The sequence below is a fragment of the Apis florea genome, unplaced genomic scaffold (assembly GCF_048593485.1).
Source record: "Apis florea isolate Af1SG1 unplaced genomic scaffold, ASM4859348v1 contig_3758_pilon, whole genome shotgun sequence".
In the NCBI taxonomy this organism is placed as follows: domain Eukaryota; kingdom Metazoa; phylum Arthropoda; class Insecta; order Hymenoptera; family Apidae; genus Apis; species Apis florea.
In genome coordinates this window covers 961,230-977,847 of record NW_028256839.1, presented here as the reverse complement: position 1 = coordinate 977,847, position 16,618 = coordinate 961,230, and the positions used below count along the sequence as shown (strand labels likewise).

Genomic DNA, 16,618 nt, shown 5'->3' with positions numbered 1-16,618 from the left:
AACATATTTTCAACATATTTTAAAAACTTCGAAAGAAATAATGTATCTTTGTTAATTCCTTGAGACTTACGATTTGTAACAATTTTTCATTCTTATTATTACTATTATATTCTTATATTATTATATTCAATATAATTTGTAAATTTATAATTTTTAATATAACTTTTTAATACGTTTTTTTAAAAAGTATACACGAAAATTGATACATTGTTACATTATTATATTGTCAAATTGTTACATTTATTGTTATATTAACTTTTCATTTTTATTATATTATATTACTTTAACATATTTTGATATATATATATATATATGAAAATTTCATTTTTTTATATTCTCTAAAAATTAAAGATTAAAAAAAAATTTTCTTTTAAAAATAAAAATTACTCGAAACTGGCTTGATTAAAATTAGAATAAAACGCGGTAGACAGTCTGTATTATGTCTTTATTTTTTTTTTTTCTTCTATGCATTCACATATTGTACGCTTTTATAAAGTTGAAATAAATGAGAAAATAGAACATATATATTTTATCGTAATTTATGATTTGAAAGAAGAAAAAGGTATATTTAATAACTTTAATCTTAAATTTTAAATGATCACTGTTTATAGATTATTTCTATTTAATCATTTATATTACATGAATTTTTTCTTATAAAAGTAATTATATTATATTAGGTTTAATAAGGTTTAATTAGGTTTGTGCTTTCTTTGTATTTTGAAAGATAATTAAAATTAAAAAAAAATTGAACGTTAATTTCATTGAAATCTTTAATTCTTCTATTTTATTGGATTAAATTTTTTCATATTTACTTTTGTTTTTCTCAGGTCATCAATTTAAAACCATCAAGTATCAAAATCATGAATGAATAAAAAAATGAATAATTCTAATATCTAATATCAAAAATCGTATAAAATATTGTAGATTTTTTTTTAAATATATCACAAGTTAGCCAATAAAATCAATTATTTTTTAAAAAATTTAAATTATTAAACTCATGAAAAAGATTGAAAAGTTTAAAACATAGGCTATTTGTTAAAATGAAACGAAAATATTAAAATTGTATGATTATCTTCTAATAATCATGAAAAAAATTTATTTTTTGAATGCAAATAATATTTTTTTTTAAATTAATTTTTGAGCTATCGCAATATAAAATTTTAATTTTAAGAATAATTTTTAAGGATATATTTTTAAACATAATTTTTTAATTTTTTCATCTTCATTTTTATTATCAATTATAATGTCTTAGTTGTGCATTATAAATTATATTATTAATTATTTTAAAATGAATATATAAAATGATATTTACAATATGAATATATTCGAAATTAATAAATGCTTTTTGATTTATAAAAGTAATAAATAAATCAAAGGAATGAAAATAAGAACATTCACAAATTTCTCGAAAATAAAAGTATATATAAAATGATAAAATCCAATAAAGTAAACGATTCTCAACGATATATGTTTTGTATATAAAAGATAAAATTCTCAATTATGGCCACATACTCAATTACTGTCAGTCTATTATTTATGCATTATTTATGTAAAATTTATGTTAGAAAATTATATTGAAAAAAATTAATTAAAATCATATTAAAAAAAATTAAACATAAATTAAATATAATCTAGTGAATCTAATAAATCTAATATCTAATAAAAAAATTAAAAAACAATTTTTTTATTAATTTTTACAAATTGTTTAAAAATATGAAATGAAAAATGAAAGTAAAAAACACTTAAAAAGAGATTATTATTTTATTATTTAATTTGAACTACATATAATATAATAAAAATTTACTAATAAATGTATATTAAATGTATATTAGTTAAATTTAAATAAAAAATATTATTTAATTGATTTTATTAATATTTATATTTAATTTCGGAGTGAAAACAATAAGTTAAAGCATCGTATATTCATATGTTAGTTCTATGACAGAATCTTGCGTTAAAAATATGAATAATTACCATCATATATGTTTATAAAGCTAAACAATTTCACCTTAAAATAATATCTAAAATTCATAAGTAAATTTTATCAAATTACATTCTTTATAAGTATTTTTATTACAAAATTTATTATAAAATTAGTAGAATCATAAATAAATATTAAAATTTTTACTCAATATATTTTCAAAAAAATTATAATTACTATAATATAAAATTAGAATAATTAATAAATAACTTGAATAAACTTGAATAAATTCAAAAATAATACTTTTCTTTAATAAAAAAAATATTTATTGTAATTTACAAACATATATACAACTGTGAACAGGTTAACAATATTTAAATAATCATCTAACAATCATTGGAATATCAGTGAATATATCCACCGCATTTCGAAAAATACGAATAATAGATCCAAAGTATTTTCTTGAAAAATTCGTTTCAAAATCAATAATTTTCTTTCCAAAAGAAGAACATTTTAAATGTTAAATAATAATAAATTAAAAAATTATATATACAAATAAATAAAAAAAATGTTTCTATTAAATAAATAATTTAAAAATATAACAATATTATGATTATATCTCAAATTGACAGTAATTGGGAATTTTACCCCATCCGAAGAACGATAGTTCTGCTTCGATTCCAGCATCGAAATCAACAGAGGGAGAGGTGCAACAACGAGAGAAAGAGAAAGAACGAATGAACGATGAGGGAGAAGGAGAAAAGGAAGAGAGAATCTGTCTGTGTCACTAGGTCGCGAAGAAATGGGGCTGCACATGCGCGGTTCATTTTGCGCCAATCTCTGGACCGCCTCGGGACTCGAGAAATACCAAGTACCGAGAGATACAGGGGCTGTTATCAGCGCAAAGAGAAACAAGATAAATAGGTGAGAGAGAACGGATAGAGGAAAGCCGATTGGGATAGGGCAGAGCAGTGCAAGTGTGAAACATTGATACGATAGACATATATATATATATATATATAGACAAGGAGAGAGAGAGAGAGAGAGAGTGGAGTGGGAATGACAGCGAGGAGGAACGTGTGAAAAAGTGGTTGTGTGAATTCGATAAAAACTATGATCGACGAACGAAGAAACGGCGAATGGAAAGAACATGGACGAATGAGAGAAGGATGAAGAAGCGGCGAATAATTGGAGAAAGAAAAAAGAAATATGAAAAGTTAGTGAAAGTTTAAGAGAAAGGGAGGGTTAGTTGGACGATAAGGGGGACGTGTATCCAACAGAGAAACCGAAAGGAGGTTAGTAGAGGGTGATAGCGAATGATGCGAAAGGATAGAGGAAGGGGTAAGGAAAGGGGGATAAGTGTGCGGAGGAGGTGAGCGACGCGCAGCATCCGAGACTTCGGTTTGGAGAATATCCTCGACGAGCATCGTGTCGAGATTGGACAGTGCTCATGAACGAATCTGTCCGTACGGTGGTGAAAAAAGTGCCCTTTTAGGAGCCAGATCAGTGCCGGGAAGGAGAGGCATTGACTCCTGGTTCAAGACAAGATCTCCTTGACAATGTCCGCGGATCCTGTCAACGACTTTTCCGTCGTTCCATCCTCTCAACGCAACGTGTACACCATTCTTTAAAACGATCGTTATATTATTCTTCGGAGAATATTCTTCTTCGATTTTTATAACATGACAATTTTTGGGAATATTATGTTAGGTGCTATTCTATAACGTATTTAAGAAAATAATAGTGAAATAATGAATTGATATATTTGTAATTCGTCTAACGTGAAAAATATAAAAGTACATTTTATTATATTTATTTATATGTAAAATTAATTTTCATTTCAATTATTAGAGTCATTTGATTTATTATTTTAACGCTGTTAATTAAAAAATATGAATGTAAATGGATTATTAAAATATGTTTTACTTTCACTTTTACAACGAAGAATTTTCTCCGAATTTTAATATGAGCAAACTATGTTTCAGTAAGTTTTGATATTTCAAAATGTGTGAGTTATTGATACAATTATTATTTTTTGGGTGAGAGAGGGAGAGGGGATTAAAATTCATTGTAAAATGAAAACTTTTTCTATTTAATTATTTCTTTTGTTCAATCAAATATTATTTTAATATTTATGTATATACTAATAAATAATTAATTTTTTAATATGTTTTTACACATGAAATATACAGAACAAGGCATTAAAGGAGAAAACCAGGATGATTCTGATTACAGTTTTTGGCAACTCGATATCGAGGTGCAAGCATTTATCGAGATGACGTCCTCTTTTACCTGCTGACATAATTTTGAAGAATACATCACAGGATGTGGTTGCAGCAGATCTTTATCCTGCTACAGATGATTCATTTAATCGCTTGGTAATAATTGTTCATTTTATCAAAATTAAAATAAATTTATATAGGATCATTTCTTTTTTAAATTTCAATATATTTTTATTGGTTTTCTATACAATCTTCTATAAAATTATAACTCGATAAAAATATACAACTCTAATTTCAAATTTTATACACATATATTATGTAATTCAATATGAATTAATAAATTATGCAAATTTTATAAACTTATGAACTTCATTTTCTATTCAAGTAATAATAATTTATATGACAAAAGTTAAATAAAATATCAATTTTATATTTCATTTAATATTATAATTTTATGTATAATATTAATAATTTTTAATATCATATATATTAATAACCAGCTTCATATTCTTTAAAATAAAATTATAAAATTATATTTTAAAATAATTAAGCATTCATACATAAAAAAAATATTACCTTAAAAGAGATTGCACAGTTATAATTATTTATATTTATTTTATTTTATTATTATATATCCGTACAATATATAAAATTTTAGGGCCAGTCTTGAAAACACAGGAATATCTGATAGATTGGAAAATGTGACTCAAACAATATCACGAATCCTTGATGGTTACGATATTCGATTAAGACCAAATTTCGGCGGTAAGTTTTTAATTTCTTTCATTTAAAATTTTCAAAAATAGTATTTATGATATTTCAATTAATTATGATAGATCAAATTATATAATATATATATATATATATATATATATATATTTCAAAATTACTGTTATTTGAATTTTAGTCAACAGTAGAATTAAAAATATGTACATTTAATAATTAATAATATAATGTACATAATTTGTCAAGGACGAATCTAATATTTTAAAATTTAAAATATACTTTTAAAATAAATTGCATTAACTGTGAAATATCAAATTGATATTTTTTATTGTAAAATATTAAAATCATATTTTGATTTTTCATAAAAAAAAATTAATTAATTGTTAATAAAAAAAAAGTAAAATATATTTTTTATATTATATTTAATAATTTCTTATACTGTTATCATATAAATAATAATATAAGTAATAAATATTCTTATAATAGATATTGTTATACTAGATAACAGATACTAGATACATATATATATATAAGTATATAATATATATTATATACATATAATATACATATACATATACATATACATATATATATATATATATATATAAATGTCATAATATAAAAAATTCTTGACTTATAATTAGTAAAAATCGATGTTTAAATATTCAAAAAGTAAAAAAAGAAGTAAATTTTTATGTTGTAAAAATGTTTTAATTTTTTATAAATGGAAGATGAAAAATCATTTATAAAAACAATTTTTTATAAATGTTTATTTGATTCGATATTTCTTTTCGTAAGTAACATATTTTAAATAGTTTAACATATTAAAAAATATTTTGTTATTAACAGCAAAACTACTTTTTATTACTTTTTATTATATTATTTATTATATTAAGCAATTTTAACATTTTTTTAACGTTTATGTTTGTGTTATGTTATGTTTTGTTTTTTTTCAATTTTTAAGAAAAACTCAAATCTTTAAAAAAAATTTGTTTTTTTAACATAAATTTATTATTAACATAATATGAATATATTTATTCGAAATGAAATTATTTTTCAAATTGTATCAATATTAAATAATATATTCTATATACTATATGATACAAAAAAATACATAATATGTTTAATAATTTTAACTTCTTCGTATTCAAGAACAAAATATTCTTGTGATTTTTATTGATTTTTATTCTGAACATACACAAATATAAAATAAAAATATGCCATGTGAACAATAATAATGAATCGTTAAATCGAATAGATTTAATTTTTTCGCAAGATAAACATATAATAATGTGTGTAAAACATATAGATATATATATATATGCAAAATTTATAAATTTACAAATTATAAATAAAATATAATAGTATTAAAAAGAAATTTTCGAAATAATTTTATTAATAATTTTATTAATAATTACATATTATATTACATTTCTGAATAATTTATGAAATTTTTTTTTCTTTATTTTATTTTATATTAATAACTTAAAACGAATTATTGTCACCAAAAATGTTATTTAATTGATGAATTGAAATCGAAAAATTTATTCGGCAAATTACAAATTTTTTACAGGTCGCTGATTACACTGAAATTCAAATTAATCCGCTTAACAAGAAACTAATAAGTAATTCTCTTAATCCTCATCAATATTACTTAACCTAAAAACAATATGAAAATAAATTATATTTATTGATCATTTTTTTTTTATTTTTCTTTTTTTTTTTTTTTTGATAATGTTTTATTGATATTTTTACACAGATATTTCGTTTCCAGGAGAACCCTTGTTAGTTGGGATGGATCTTACTATCGCGAGTTTCGATGCAATCTCAGAAGTAAACATGGTAAATCCATTTTATTAATTAATAATATTAAATTAAATATTATATAAAATATTATTAATATTATAATTTCTAATGTATTCTTATAATTTTTTTTAAATATATTCTTATTCATTTAATACTGTTTTGCATTTATTTTGTCAAACTACTAATAAAATTATTGATAAAAACATTAATAGATCTTAAAGGAAAAAAATGATATATAAAAAATATAAGATTTAATTAGTATTATCTATTTTTTAAAATATAATAATAATAAAAATATAATTTGAAATAAAATAAAATATATGTATATAAAAAAAATAAATTAAAATAAAACAATGTACTTAGTGCACAAAAATAAGCAAAATTTTCAAAAATTAAATAAATCATTTCGATTTCTTTTTTTTTTTTTATAAATCGATTATTCTTGCAATATCAATTTGTTATTTTCAATAAGCAACAAATTTTGTTTATTACTATTTAATAAGAAAGCATGATTTGATTCTTTTTCCTCAAATAAGAAAAAGATTTCACTTACAAAAAATTCTAATATAATAGAAATCTCTTTGTTATCCTATTAATGAGAATCGTTCGGATAAGAGAAATTTTCAAATAATGAAACATAAAATTTTCTTAGAATAATTATATTTAGGAAAATAATTTTTTTATTTACAACAAAAATAAAATATAAAATGATATAAAGAATGGATCATGTTATAAAATTAGAGATCATATATTTTTTTAAAACTATCAAAAATTACACAAATTTTTTAATATATAAATAAATTTCTATTTTATCCTTCTATTTTTTAAAATCATTAATTACAGATTTCCAAATATTATATAGTTTTGTTAATTCTATTGTATTCTTACTGCTTTTTAATTTATATATTTACGATTTCGTTTCAATAATAAATATATATTTGTGTTTTTACATTATTTTATATATATTATATAAACATGTTTCACGTCAATTTTAAATTAAATTTTATTCCTATTATTTTATTCCCATATTATAGAAAAAAAATTGCTATTTATATTATTATGAATAAAAATGGTATACAATGGAATAATGAAAAATTCGAATGTTAAGGTATTTAAATAATAAAAATTCTATTTTATTTTAAGCTTAAAAGCCTTTTTAAACTTATGGATTTTTCAAGTCCAACATCCACCAATTTTTAATCGAATTAAAAATTCATAAGATGGATATTATTTTTTTTTATTACAGGATTATACAATAACAATGTATTTAAATCAATATTGGAAGGACGAAAGATTGGCATTTTCTCAAGAAGAAGAAGTTCTCACTCTTAGTGGAGATTTTGCGGAAAAGATTTGGGTTCCAGATACTTTTTTTGCCAATGACAAAAATAGGTATGTCGAAATAATCTTTTAAAATCTATATTTCTCATTTAAAAAAATCGCGAATAAATCAAACGTTATAAAAAAGAATTTCAATGATTTTTATAAACCTTTTTCATATTGTTAATATGATCGAAACTTAGAAGTTTTCAGAGATTTTAACAATTTTAATGAAAATTGTTAAAATTAATTAATCAATTAATTAAGTTAATTTTGAAAAAAAATAATCTATCAAATCTGGAAAGTTCTTTTATAATATCATAATATATAAATTGGTGATTAATAATAAATTGAATGTTATTAATCTTATTATTAAGAAATATTAAAATTCTTGTAAATCGACAAATAGTTATAATGAAAATCACCATATTTAAAACAAATAAAGACTATCTTTTTATTAATTTATTAAAAAACAAAAAGTGATATGTAATTTTTATACATATAATTATATATTATTTATAAGATAAACATGTAAAGATAAATATAAATACTATTAAAAGAATTTTTTGAATAGTGTATTTTTTTTTAATAAATTCAATTTTGCTTTTATATAATTTTAAACTTTTAAAATATTTTTAGTGTTAAATGATAGATTTTTCTGCATTTTTTGCATGAATAAATATATTTCTATTGAATATTGATTTGAAAAATATTCTATTGATTTGAAGATTTGAATATTTTATTGATTTTATTTTTATGAAAAATAATAATAAACAAATTCTTGAATAGCTTATAATGTATTAAAAAATATAGTACAATTATATGTATTGAGTTGAAAAAAATGTATGTAATTGAAAAAAAATTACAAATGTAATATTGCATTAGCACTATAATCCTTAAAAAAATATTTCTGGAATTTCTCATTTATTTGAAAATTTATTCAACTATTATTTATGAATTAATTATAATATAAAGTTCTATCTAATAGAATATATATTATGTTTTATATATATCATATAAAAATTTGTATATCTTTCATAATCCAAGTTCAAAAATTTGTAAAAATCTGAGATTGTAAGATTATTTTTTCACGAATTTTTATAAAATTTTTAATCTTTTACTTTAAAAACATATAAAAAATATATATATATATATAATTATAATATAATTTTAATTTAAAAAATATTAACATAAAATTTTTAAAACTATACTGAGATTTATATATCGAACAATACTCTATCAATAAATATATTCTTCAACATTACAAATGTATCTTTTAATCTGAGCAACAATTTAAACAACATTTAACATAAAAAAATTCCCGCAAAATATATATCCATTTATAGAGGATTTTAACAAGACAAAAAAGATAAATAATAAGGATTTCCTGCATATTTGCATATTTGATATATTTTCTTAAAATATTTTCATATATCCAAATCACCAATTTTTATATTTTAAATTTGTTATTGAATATCTGAAATAATCCGATAATAAATTAGAATAAGTGGCGGAATAGAATAAGGAAATATTTTCGATTTGTTCGCAGTTTCTTACACGATGTGACCGAGCGTAATAAACTCGTTCGGTTGTCCGGAGACGGATCTGTCACTTATGGCATGAGATTCACGACGACCCTGGCCTGCATGATGGATCTGCACTACTATCCGCTCGATTCGCAGAACTGCACCGTAGAAATCGAGAGCTGTACGATCAATCTTACTTATCGTACCTCTTTTTCCCCTTCTATCGATCCTTTTCGCTTTTCTCTTCTTCAAATTCTCATCATCTGGAACGTCTATCAGAGTGATAGGCGGTATTTTAGTTACATTTTTTTTGAATATAGAAAGATGAAATTTCGATTATTTTTCTAATAAAATGAAAAAAAATTTGCTTTTACGAATATTTTTGTACATGGAAGATAATTTTTGGAAGTGTCACAAGAAAACTTTAAACTTTTGATTTTTTTGTTTTTTCTCAAGCGTACTTTTTTTGTATTCTTTTTTATATCTTTATAATTTATATTATTATATAAGTAATATTATTTTTTTTTTATGTTGTTAATTAACATATTAATTTTCTTTAATCTAATTTCAAATATTTTCATCGAATATTATTTTTTTGATGTAATAAAAAATATTATTTGTTGAAAATTATACTAATAAATAAAAATTTGCTCTAATTTTAATGAAAATAATTTTTAAATGTTTTACAACATTTCAAATTCAGATTTTAAAGTTTAAATATAAAAGGCAATTTTTCTATTAAAAATCAAATAATAAAATACAATTTTTTTCTTTATATTTCATTTCGTCTTAAAATTTCTTTAAAAATTATGATGATAAATATATTCTATCGTTGTTACTTGCTTATTGTTCTATACAAGAAAGAATAAGTTCAAAATTTATTAAGATGAATAAAAAATGCTTAATCAATGTAGATTTTAAAATCAATAATTTTAAAATATATAATATATTATATAATATATTGTATAATATATTTATAATAATTTCAATTCAATGCATTTGGATTACGAAAAAACATATATTAAAGAATATCATATACAATGAAAAAATAAGTTAAACATATATTTATGATTTATAAATTTTAATATTGTATTTATTGATTTGACAAATTTAAATCTAAACAAATATTTATAGTTTAGTTTAGGCTTCGAAAAATTCAATTCTAAACTCTATATTAATCAAGTGCTTTTTATCTCATTCGATAAAAGATATGAAAGATATCAATTTTTAAACTGAAGATTCTAGCAATCCAAAAAGTAATAATGAAATTCTAAAATTAAAATTTGAAATTTTAATTAAAATTTGATTTGCTTTTTAATTCTATTATAAACAATATAATAAAAATATTATGCAATTCCAATTATTCTTTCAATTATTATAGTGTAGTGTATTAACATCTCTTCTATCAGCAATAAATATTTTAGAAAATTTAAAAAAGTTAGGAAATACATGTCATATAAAAAAAAAATCTTCATAAAATTTAAGAATCACTGCTTCATAGTATCAATGTCTTGAATTTTAATATTTTTTAATATTTTCTTTTCTAAAAAAAGTTGAAATCAAGATTTGAACATAGTATCTAGAATTAGAAATTGTTTTTTCTTCTTTTGTATTTTCACAAAATTATTAATTAATAGAACAGAATTTATATTAACGAAGTATCTTGATAAACAGAAATATTTTATAAGTTTAAAATATTTTTTATTAGACGGATACACAGTGTTGGACGTGGTAATGTATTGGAAAGAGACTCCAGTCCGTGGTGTCGAGGAAGCGGAATTGCCACAATTCACGATAATCGGTTACGAAACGAATGATCGTAAAGAGAAGCTGGCTACTGGCATATACCAGAGATTATCATTGAGCTTCAAACTTCAAAGGAACATCGGATACTTCGTTTTCCAGACTTATTTACCTAGTATCTTGATCGTAATGTTAAGTTGGGTCAGTTTTTGGATAAATCATGAAGCAACCAGCGCCAGAGTAGCACTCGGTAAACACATGCAATTATTTTATCACCTATTATTGTACGTGTTTAATTAGATCTCTCTGATTCGCATTAAACCATGTATATCTGATTTATATATAATTTAAATAATTGTGACATTTCATTTAACAAAATATAAAGAGAATAGTATAATAAAAATATAAGATATCTTTGAAGGATTTAGATTTTATTCTTCACATAAAAAAAAAACGATAAAAAAAAATTCAGAATATACTAGAAAAACAGTTGAGATAAAATTTATTTTTATGATTGATTATCAATTATTAAATATAAAAAAATTTATAATGAAGTAGAGATGATTGTGCAAATATATGCAAAATATATGCGTGACATGTAACATAATTGAAAATCAAAGGCAGATTGATTTGGAAATTCAAATTCAAAGAGTAATATATAAGATATGTTAATATATTTGTTTTGATTTGATTATCATTCATTCAAATAATTTGACAAATTTTCAAATATGTAAAGAGATGCAAAGAAGCATCGATGATTTTATTACATTGAAATCGTCATCTTTCTTTGTCAAAGAATTCAAAAAGAGGTGGAACAAAATTAATAATCACTAATATTTCAGAATTTAAGTTACATTGTATCATTTTTAAATAAATAGTATCTTTATTTTAAAAAGAATTAAATTTTAAACTTAATAATTAGTATAATAGATATCAATTTATATATGATAATATTTATTAATGTAAATCACAATTGATAAGATAATGTTTAAACATATTTTTTAAAATTTTTCCTTTGTTTATAATAAATTAAGACCGTATAATAAATATACAATTCATGAATTGTTGTACGATTTTCTTCTCTTTGTAGGTATAACAACAGTCCTTACAATGACCACAATTTCAACAGGTGTCCGTAGCTCACTGCCACGTATCAGCTACGTGAAAGCTATCGACATTTACTTAGTAATGTGTTTCGTTTTCGTGTTCGCTGCTCTCTTGGAATATGCAGCGGTCAATTACACTTATTGGGGTGCCAGAGCTAAAAAGAAGTCGAAAAAGAAAGAATCTGATGATAAAAAAGTGATTTCCTCGAAGTCTGGTAAGATATTCTTTTATTATTCAAATGAATAATAATTCGCTTTAATGAATTGAGAGTTATCGTAGATATGTATCTAAAATATCTAAATTGAATGTTGGAAATTATTTGTAAAAATGTATATTTAAAAAAGAAAAAAGCAAAAAAAAATATTTTAGCCAATTCAATGTGTTTTGTATATTATGTATATAATAAGCATTTGTTAAAATGTTATAATCAAGTAATATATAGATAATTTTTATCTTTTTAACATCCATTTTATAAAAAATAATAATTGAATTACTATTATAAAATATAAATATAATCGTTTATGCTTGCATTTTAAATATATAAAAATTCTGATAATTGTTGTTGATATTATTCAAATTTCTATGTATAAAATAAAAGTTTTTCATATATATGATAAAAGATATTTCAATTATTCAAAAAAAGCAATATATTTTATCTAGGGACAGATCTTTGAAGAAATCTAAAATAATTCTAAAAAATTTCTCACGAATAATTGTTTTGTCATGAAAAAAAATTTATTCGATCATTCTGTTATGATGTTGTGATGAAAATATTTCGATTTCATTTAATAACCATGAAAATATATTGATTTCATTGTAGACAATCTTTCAAAATATATTCTTTTTCTCGCTACAAAAGATGATAATATGTTTCGTTTCACAACAAATCGTGATGTAAAACGTGTTTTTCTTCGTGGAACAAAACGAAACATTATATTTTGAATTATATCGAAAACAAATTTATATTTTTTAAAAATAATTGAAACAATGCATGTCAATATGTATAAAAGACTAAAAGAAAGAAAATAGAAAGTGTAGGAAAAAAATTTTATAGGAAGCAAAGCGAATTCTCCTTTTCCTGGTTCAACGGAAGCGGATATAATAGAGCTTCAAGATCTGAGGATGTCTCCGTTACCAAGTATAAGAAACAGATCAGGTCTGGTTAGTGGCAGTTCGACGCCTGGAACCGGAAGAGAACATGATCCGGCCAAGTTTCCCCCTAGTTTTCGAATTTCCAGAGTCGCGGCCTACAATACTTATGGGAGAAACGCTGGTCTCAGATACAGAGGACCTAAACAAAATAAGCCCAAGGTAAAATTCAACAACAATTTTACTTTCCAATATTTTTTTTTTTTTTTGTTTCGTAAATGTTAAATTTTAATTGGTTTTAATATTTCCATACATCTCTTTTTAATATTTTCTTATTAGAATATTCGTTATAAATGTAAGACGTTTTTAAAATATAGCATACAAATTTTATTTGTTATTTAACTTTATAAAATAAGTAAATTTAATAAAATAAGAAAAATAAATTTATAAACGATTTTTTCGTTTTTTATAAAATTATATTACAATAAGAAATATTTTTTTATATTATTTAATATATTAAAGTTGTTCAATATGAATTTTAATCTAGATAATTGTAATGAATAATTCTTATCTCATAGATGAATTTTTTATAAAAATGTACAATTTATTGGTAAAATGAGAAGAGATATATGCCTACAAAACTAAAAACATAAAAAAATTTAATTCAATTTTAAAAATAAAATAGAATGTCCTTTGTAAACAATTTTTTTTTTTTTAACTAAATGAATTTTAAAGTTACATCAACTGGGCACATATATTTAATTAATGATTACTCTAATAGAGATACAGATTATGTGATTATTACATTTTTTTATACAGTATTCCCATAATACATTTTTAGAAATAAAAAAAAACTTAAAATAATTCTAATCTATATTGAAATTATCGTATAATATTTAATTTAAACTTTATTATAAACTTTTGAAATTAATAGAAATTAATAAAAAATTTAAGGGAGCGTTAAAAATAATACAAATATGATTAAGAAAAAAATATTTATTCTTTTTTTTTAATAAAAGAATAAAAGAAAATTTCAGTTATATTTTGCTTGATATTAAAATAAGTAATGAATATTCATTTGATTTAATGTATCTTAAAAAGTGTTTTTATAAATTAAAATAAAAATTTAGAGTAAAAAAGTTGCATTTAAGATTTTCTTTTATTCACAATTAAAAGTCGACGAAAATATCCCTGAAGCTCCGCAAACATTTTTACATCATCGAATGTAAGATAATATAAGCAATGGAAACTTTAATGATTCTCCATGTTTTTTTTATCATTTTTAAGTTCATCATGTGTTGAAGATCATTCTATTCCTAATTATTCAATTTGTTTTGCATTCTTATGCAAAAAGTTTAATAGGCATTAAGAATTTTTGATCGATTTTATCATCAGTAACTAAAAAGTGAAACCTTAAATTATATAATATTTTTATTTTTTATTCATATTTTCTTTTTATTTTGGTTTGTAGAATTAAATTTTCTATCAATTTCAAATAATTCAAATAGTTTGTGTTGTGTTTAGATTCAAAGTCAAAAATATGAATATATTTTATATGTCATATATTTCAAGAAATTGTTTACTATGATATTTGTGACAAATATGAATTTTAATATTTATTTTTATGATTATTCTTATTTTTATTTTAATATCTAATATTAAGTTTAAAATAAAAAATTGTTTTATTTCGATCAATTTCATTATGCTATTAAACAAAAATATAAATAAAAATTAAATAAAAATATATAAAATATGAAAGTATAAAATAAAAATATATTTTTACAAAAAAAAGAATATTATGATTACAGGTACTACATGCAATACGAAGAGGAGCATCTGTGTTGCGTGTATCAATGCCTAAGATAAAAGATGTGAATATTATCGACAAATATTCAAGGATTATATTTCCAGTTAGTTTTATGCTGTTCAACGCCATCTATTGGGTATTTTATGTCCTCTGAATCTTTAATCATTAGAACAATCTGCCGTACGACGAAAGATAAAAAAGGACCAATTGATAATCGAGAATTTACAAGAATTTCAATAAAAAAGAAAATCGATTTTATTTTAACACGAATTTAAATTAAATTTCGAGACTATATTTAAAATAAAATTATTTATCAGAATTTAAATCGAAATTTGAAAAATTGAAATTCTCGATCGAAGGGAGCAGGCATCGAAAGTACTGAATCGAAAGCTGCCAATATTTATCGACGAGAAAATAATTTCAAGATATATCGATTTAATCTTGAGATGATGATATTTTAAGGGATACGTTCCTATTCGATATTTCACCAATTCGAATAGATAGTGCAATGTGCAAGAATTTATCATATAAAAATTTTTAAAATAGTATCGACGTTCATTAAAAAAGTTTTTTTATATATCATTTATTAATAAAACAATTCATTAAAATCCGATTAAGATTGCAATGAAAATCAGTTAAAATCGTCTTTCGAAAGTAAACAAATCATCAATTTCCATAATTGTTGTTGATATCGATATATTTGATGATATTTTCAAATTGAAAAAAGTTATTTAAAAACAAAGATCATTGAAAAAGAGATCTTAAATTTTAGAAACATATATCATAAATTAGAATAGTTTTCGACTAAAACTTCTATCATTAAAGTAGCTAAAGATAATATCATCGTTATATTTCCATATGAATTATCTTACAAATGGTGTTAAATACATATTGTCATACAGCGTGATATAGCATAATAAAGCTGTTTTCAAAATTTTTACTTTCGATAAAACATATAAAATAAATAATTGCAACAATTATATATCTTTTTATTTAAATGTCAATATTTTTTAATGTGTTATAAGAAAAAATTAATAACTTCTATAATGTATATATGTATGTATATATGTATATATACATTACAATGTAATATGTATATATACATCATTTAATTATTGCCAATTGTTTCATATAACAAGTAGGTATATAAAATTTAATTAAATTTTTTTGTCTACTCTAAAAATGTATATTTATACTAATTTGGAAAAATGAAGTTTTCTATTTTATCGACTATTTATCGACATTACTAAATTTGATCCCATAAATTGTCATATAAATTACTTTTTATTCTCTATTTATTCTCTATTTATTCTCTTTTTTTAAATTTATAAATAAAAAATTCTACATTTTA

At 21.1% G+C, this 16,618-nt stretch overlaps 1 protein-coding gene across 6 annotated transcripts; it reads left to right on the top strand.

Annotated features, from left to right (window-relative positions):
- Positions 1–3,014: 3,014 nt before the first annotated feature.
- On the top strand, positions 3,015–16,245 carry Lcch3 (Ligand-gated chloride channel homolog 3). Of its 6 annotated transcripts, none has more exons than XM_086914943.1 (10): positions 3,015–3,536; positions 4,114–4,299; positions 4,802–4,908; positions 6,644–6,711; positions 7,922–8,067; positions 9,545–9,702; positions 11,230–11,514; positions 12,355–12,585; positions 13,426–13,682; positions 15,269–16,245. In XM_086914943.1, exons 2-10 carry the CDS (start codon positions 4,247–4,249, stop codon positions 15,419–15,421), a joined length of 1,458 nt encoding a protein of 485 aa, XP_086771069.1. In that variant the 5' UTR covers positions 3,015–3,536; positions 4,114–4,246; the 3' UTR covers positions 15,422–16,245. The 6 variants fall into 6 exon arrangements, with proteins under 6 accessions (XP_086771069.1, XP_086771070.1, XP_086771067.1 ...); XM_086914944.1 differs by having other exon boundaries at positions 3,307–3,929; XM_086914941.1 differs by having other exon boundaries at positions 3,307–3,929; positions 6,629–6,711.
- The last annotated feature ends 373 nt before the right edge of the window (positions 16,246–16,618 follow it).

Excerpts from the sequence above, each read along its gene's own strand:
- Lcch3 (XM_086914941.1), top strand. The coding sequence starts at position 4,247 with ATGTGGTTGCAGCAGATCTTTATCCTGCTACAGATGATTCATTTAATC. Across the intron at positions 6,712-7,921 it reads CAATCTCAGAAGTAAACATG|GATTATACAATAACAATGTA; the intron begins GTAAATCCATTT and ends TTTTTATTACAG. Across the intron at positions 8,068-9,544 it reads TTTGCCAATGACAAAAATAG|TTTCTTACACGATGTGACCG; the intron begins GTATGTCGAAAT and ends ATTTGTTCGCAG.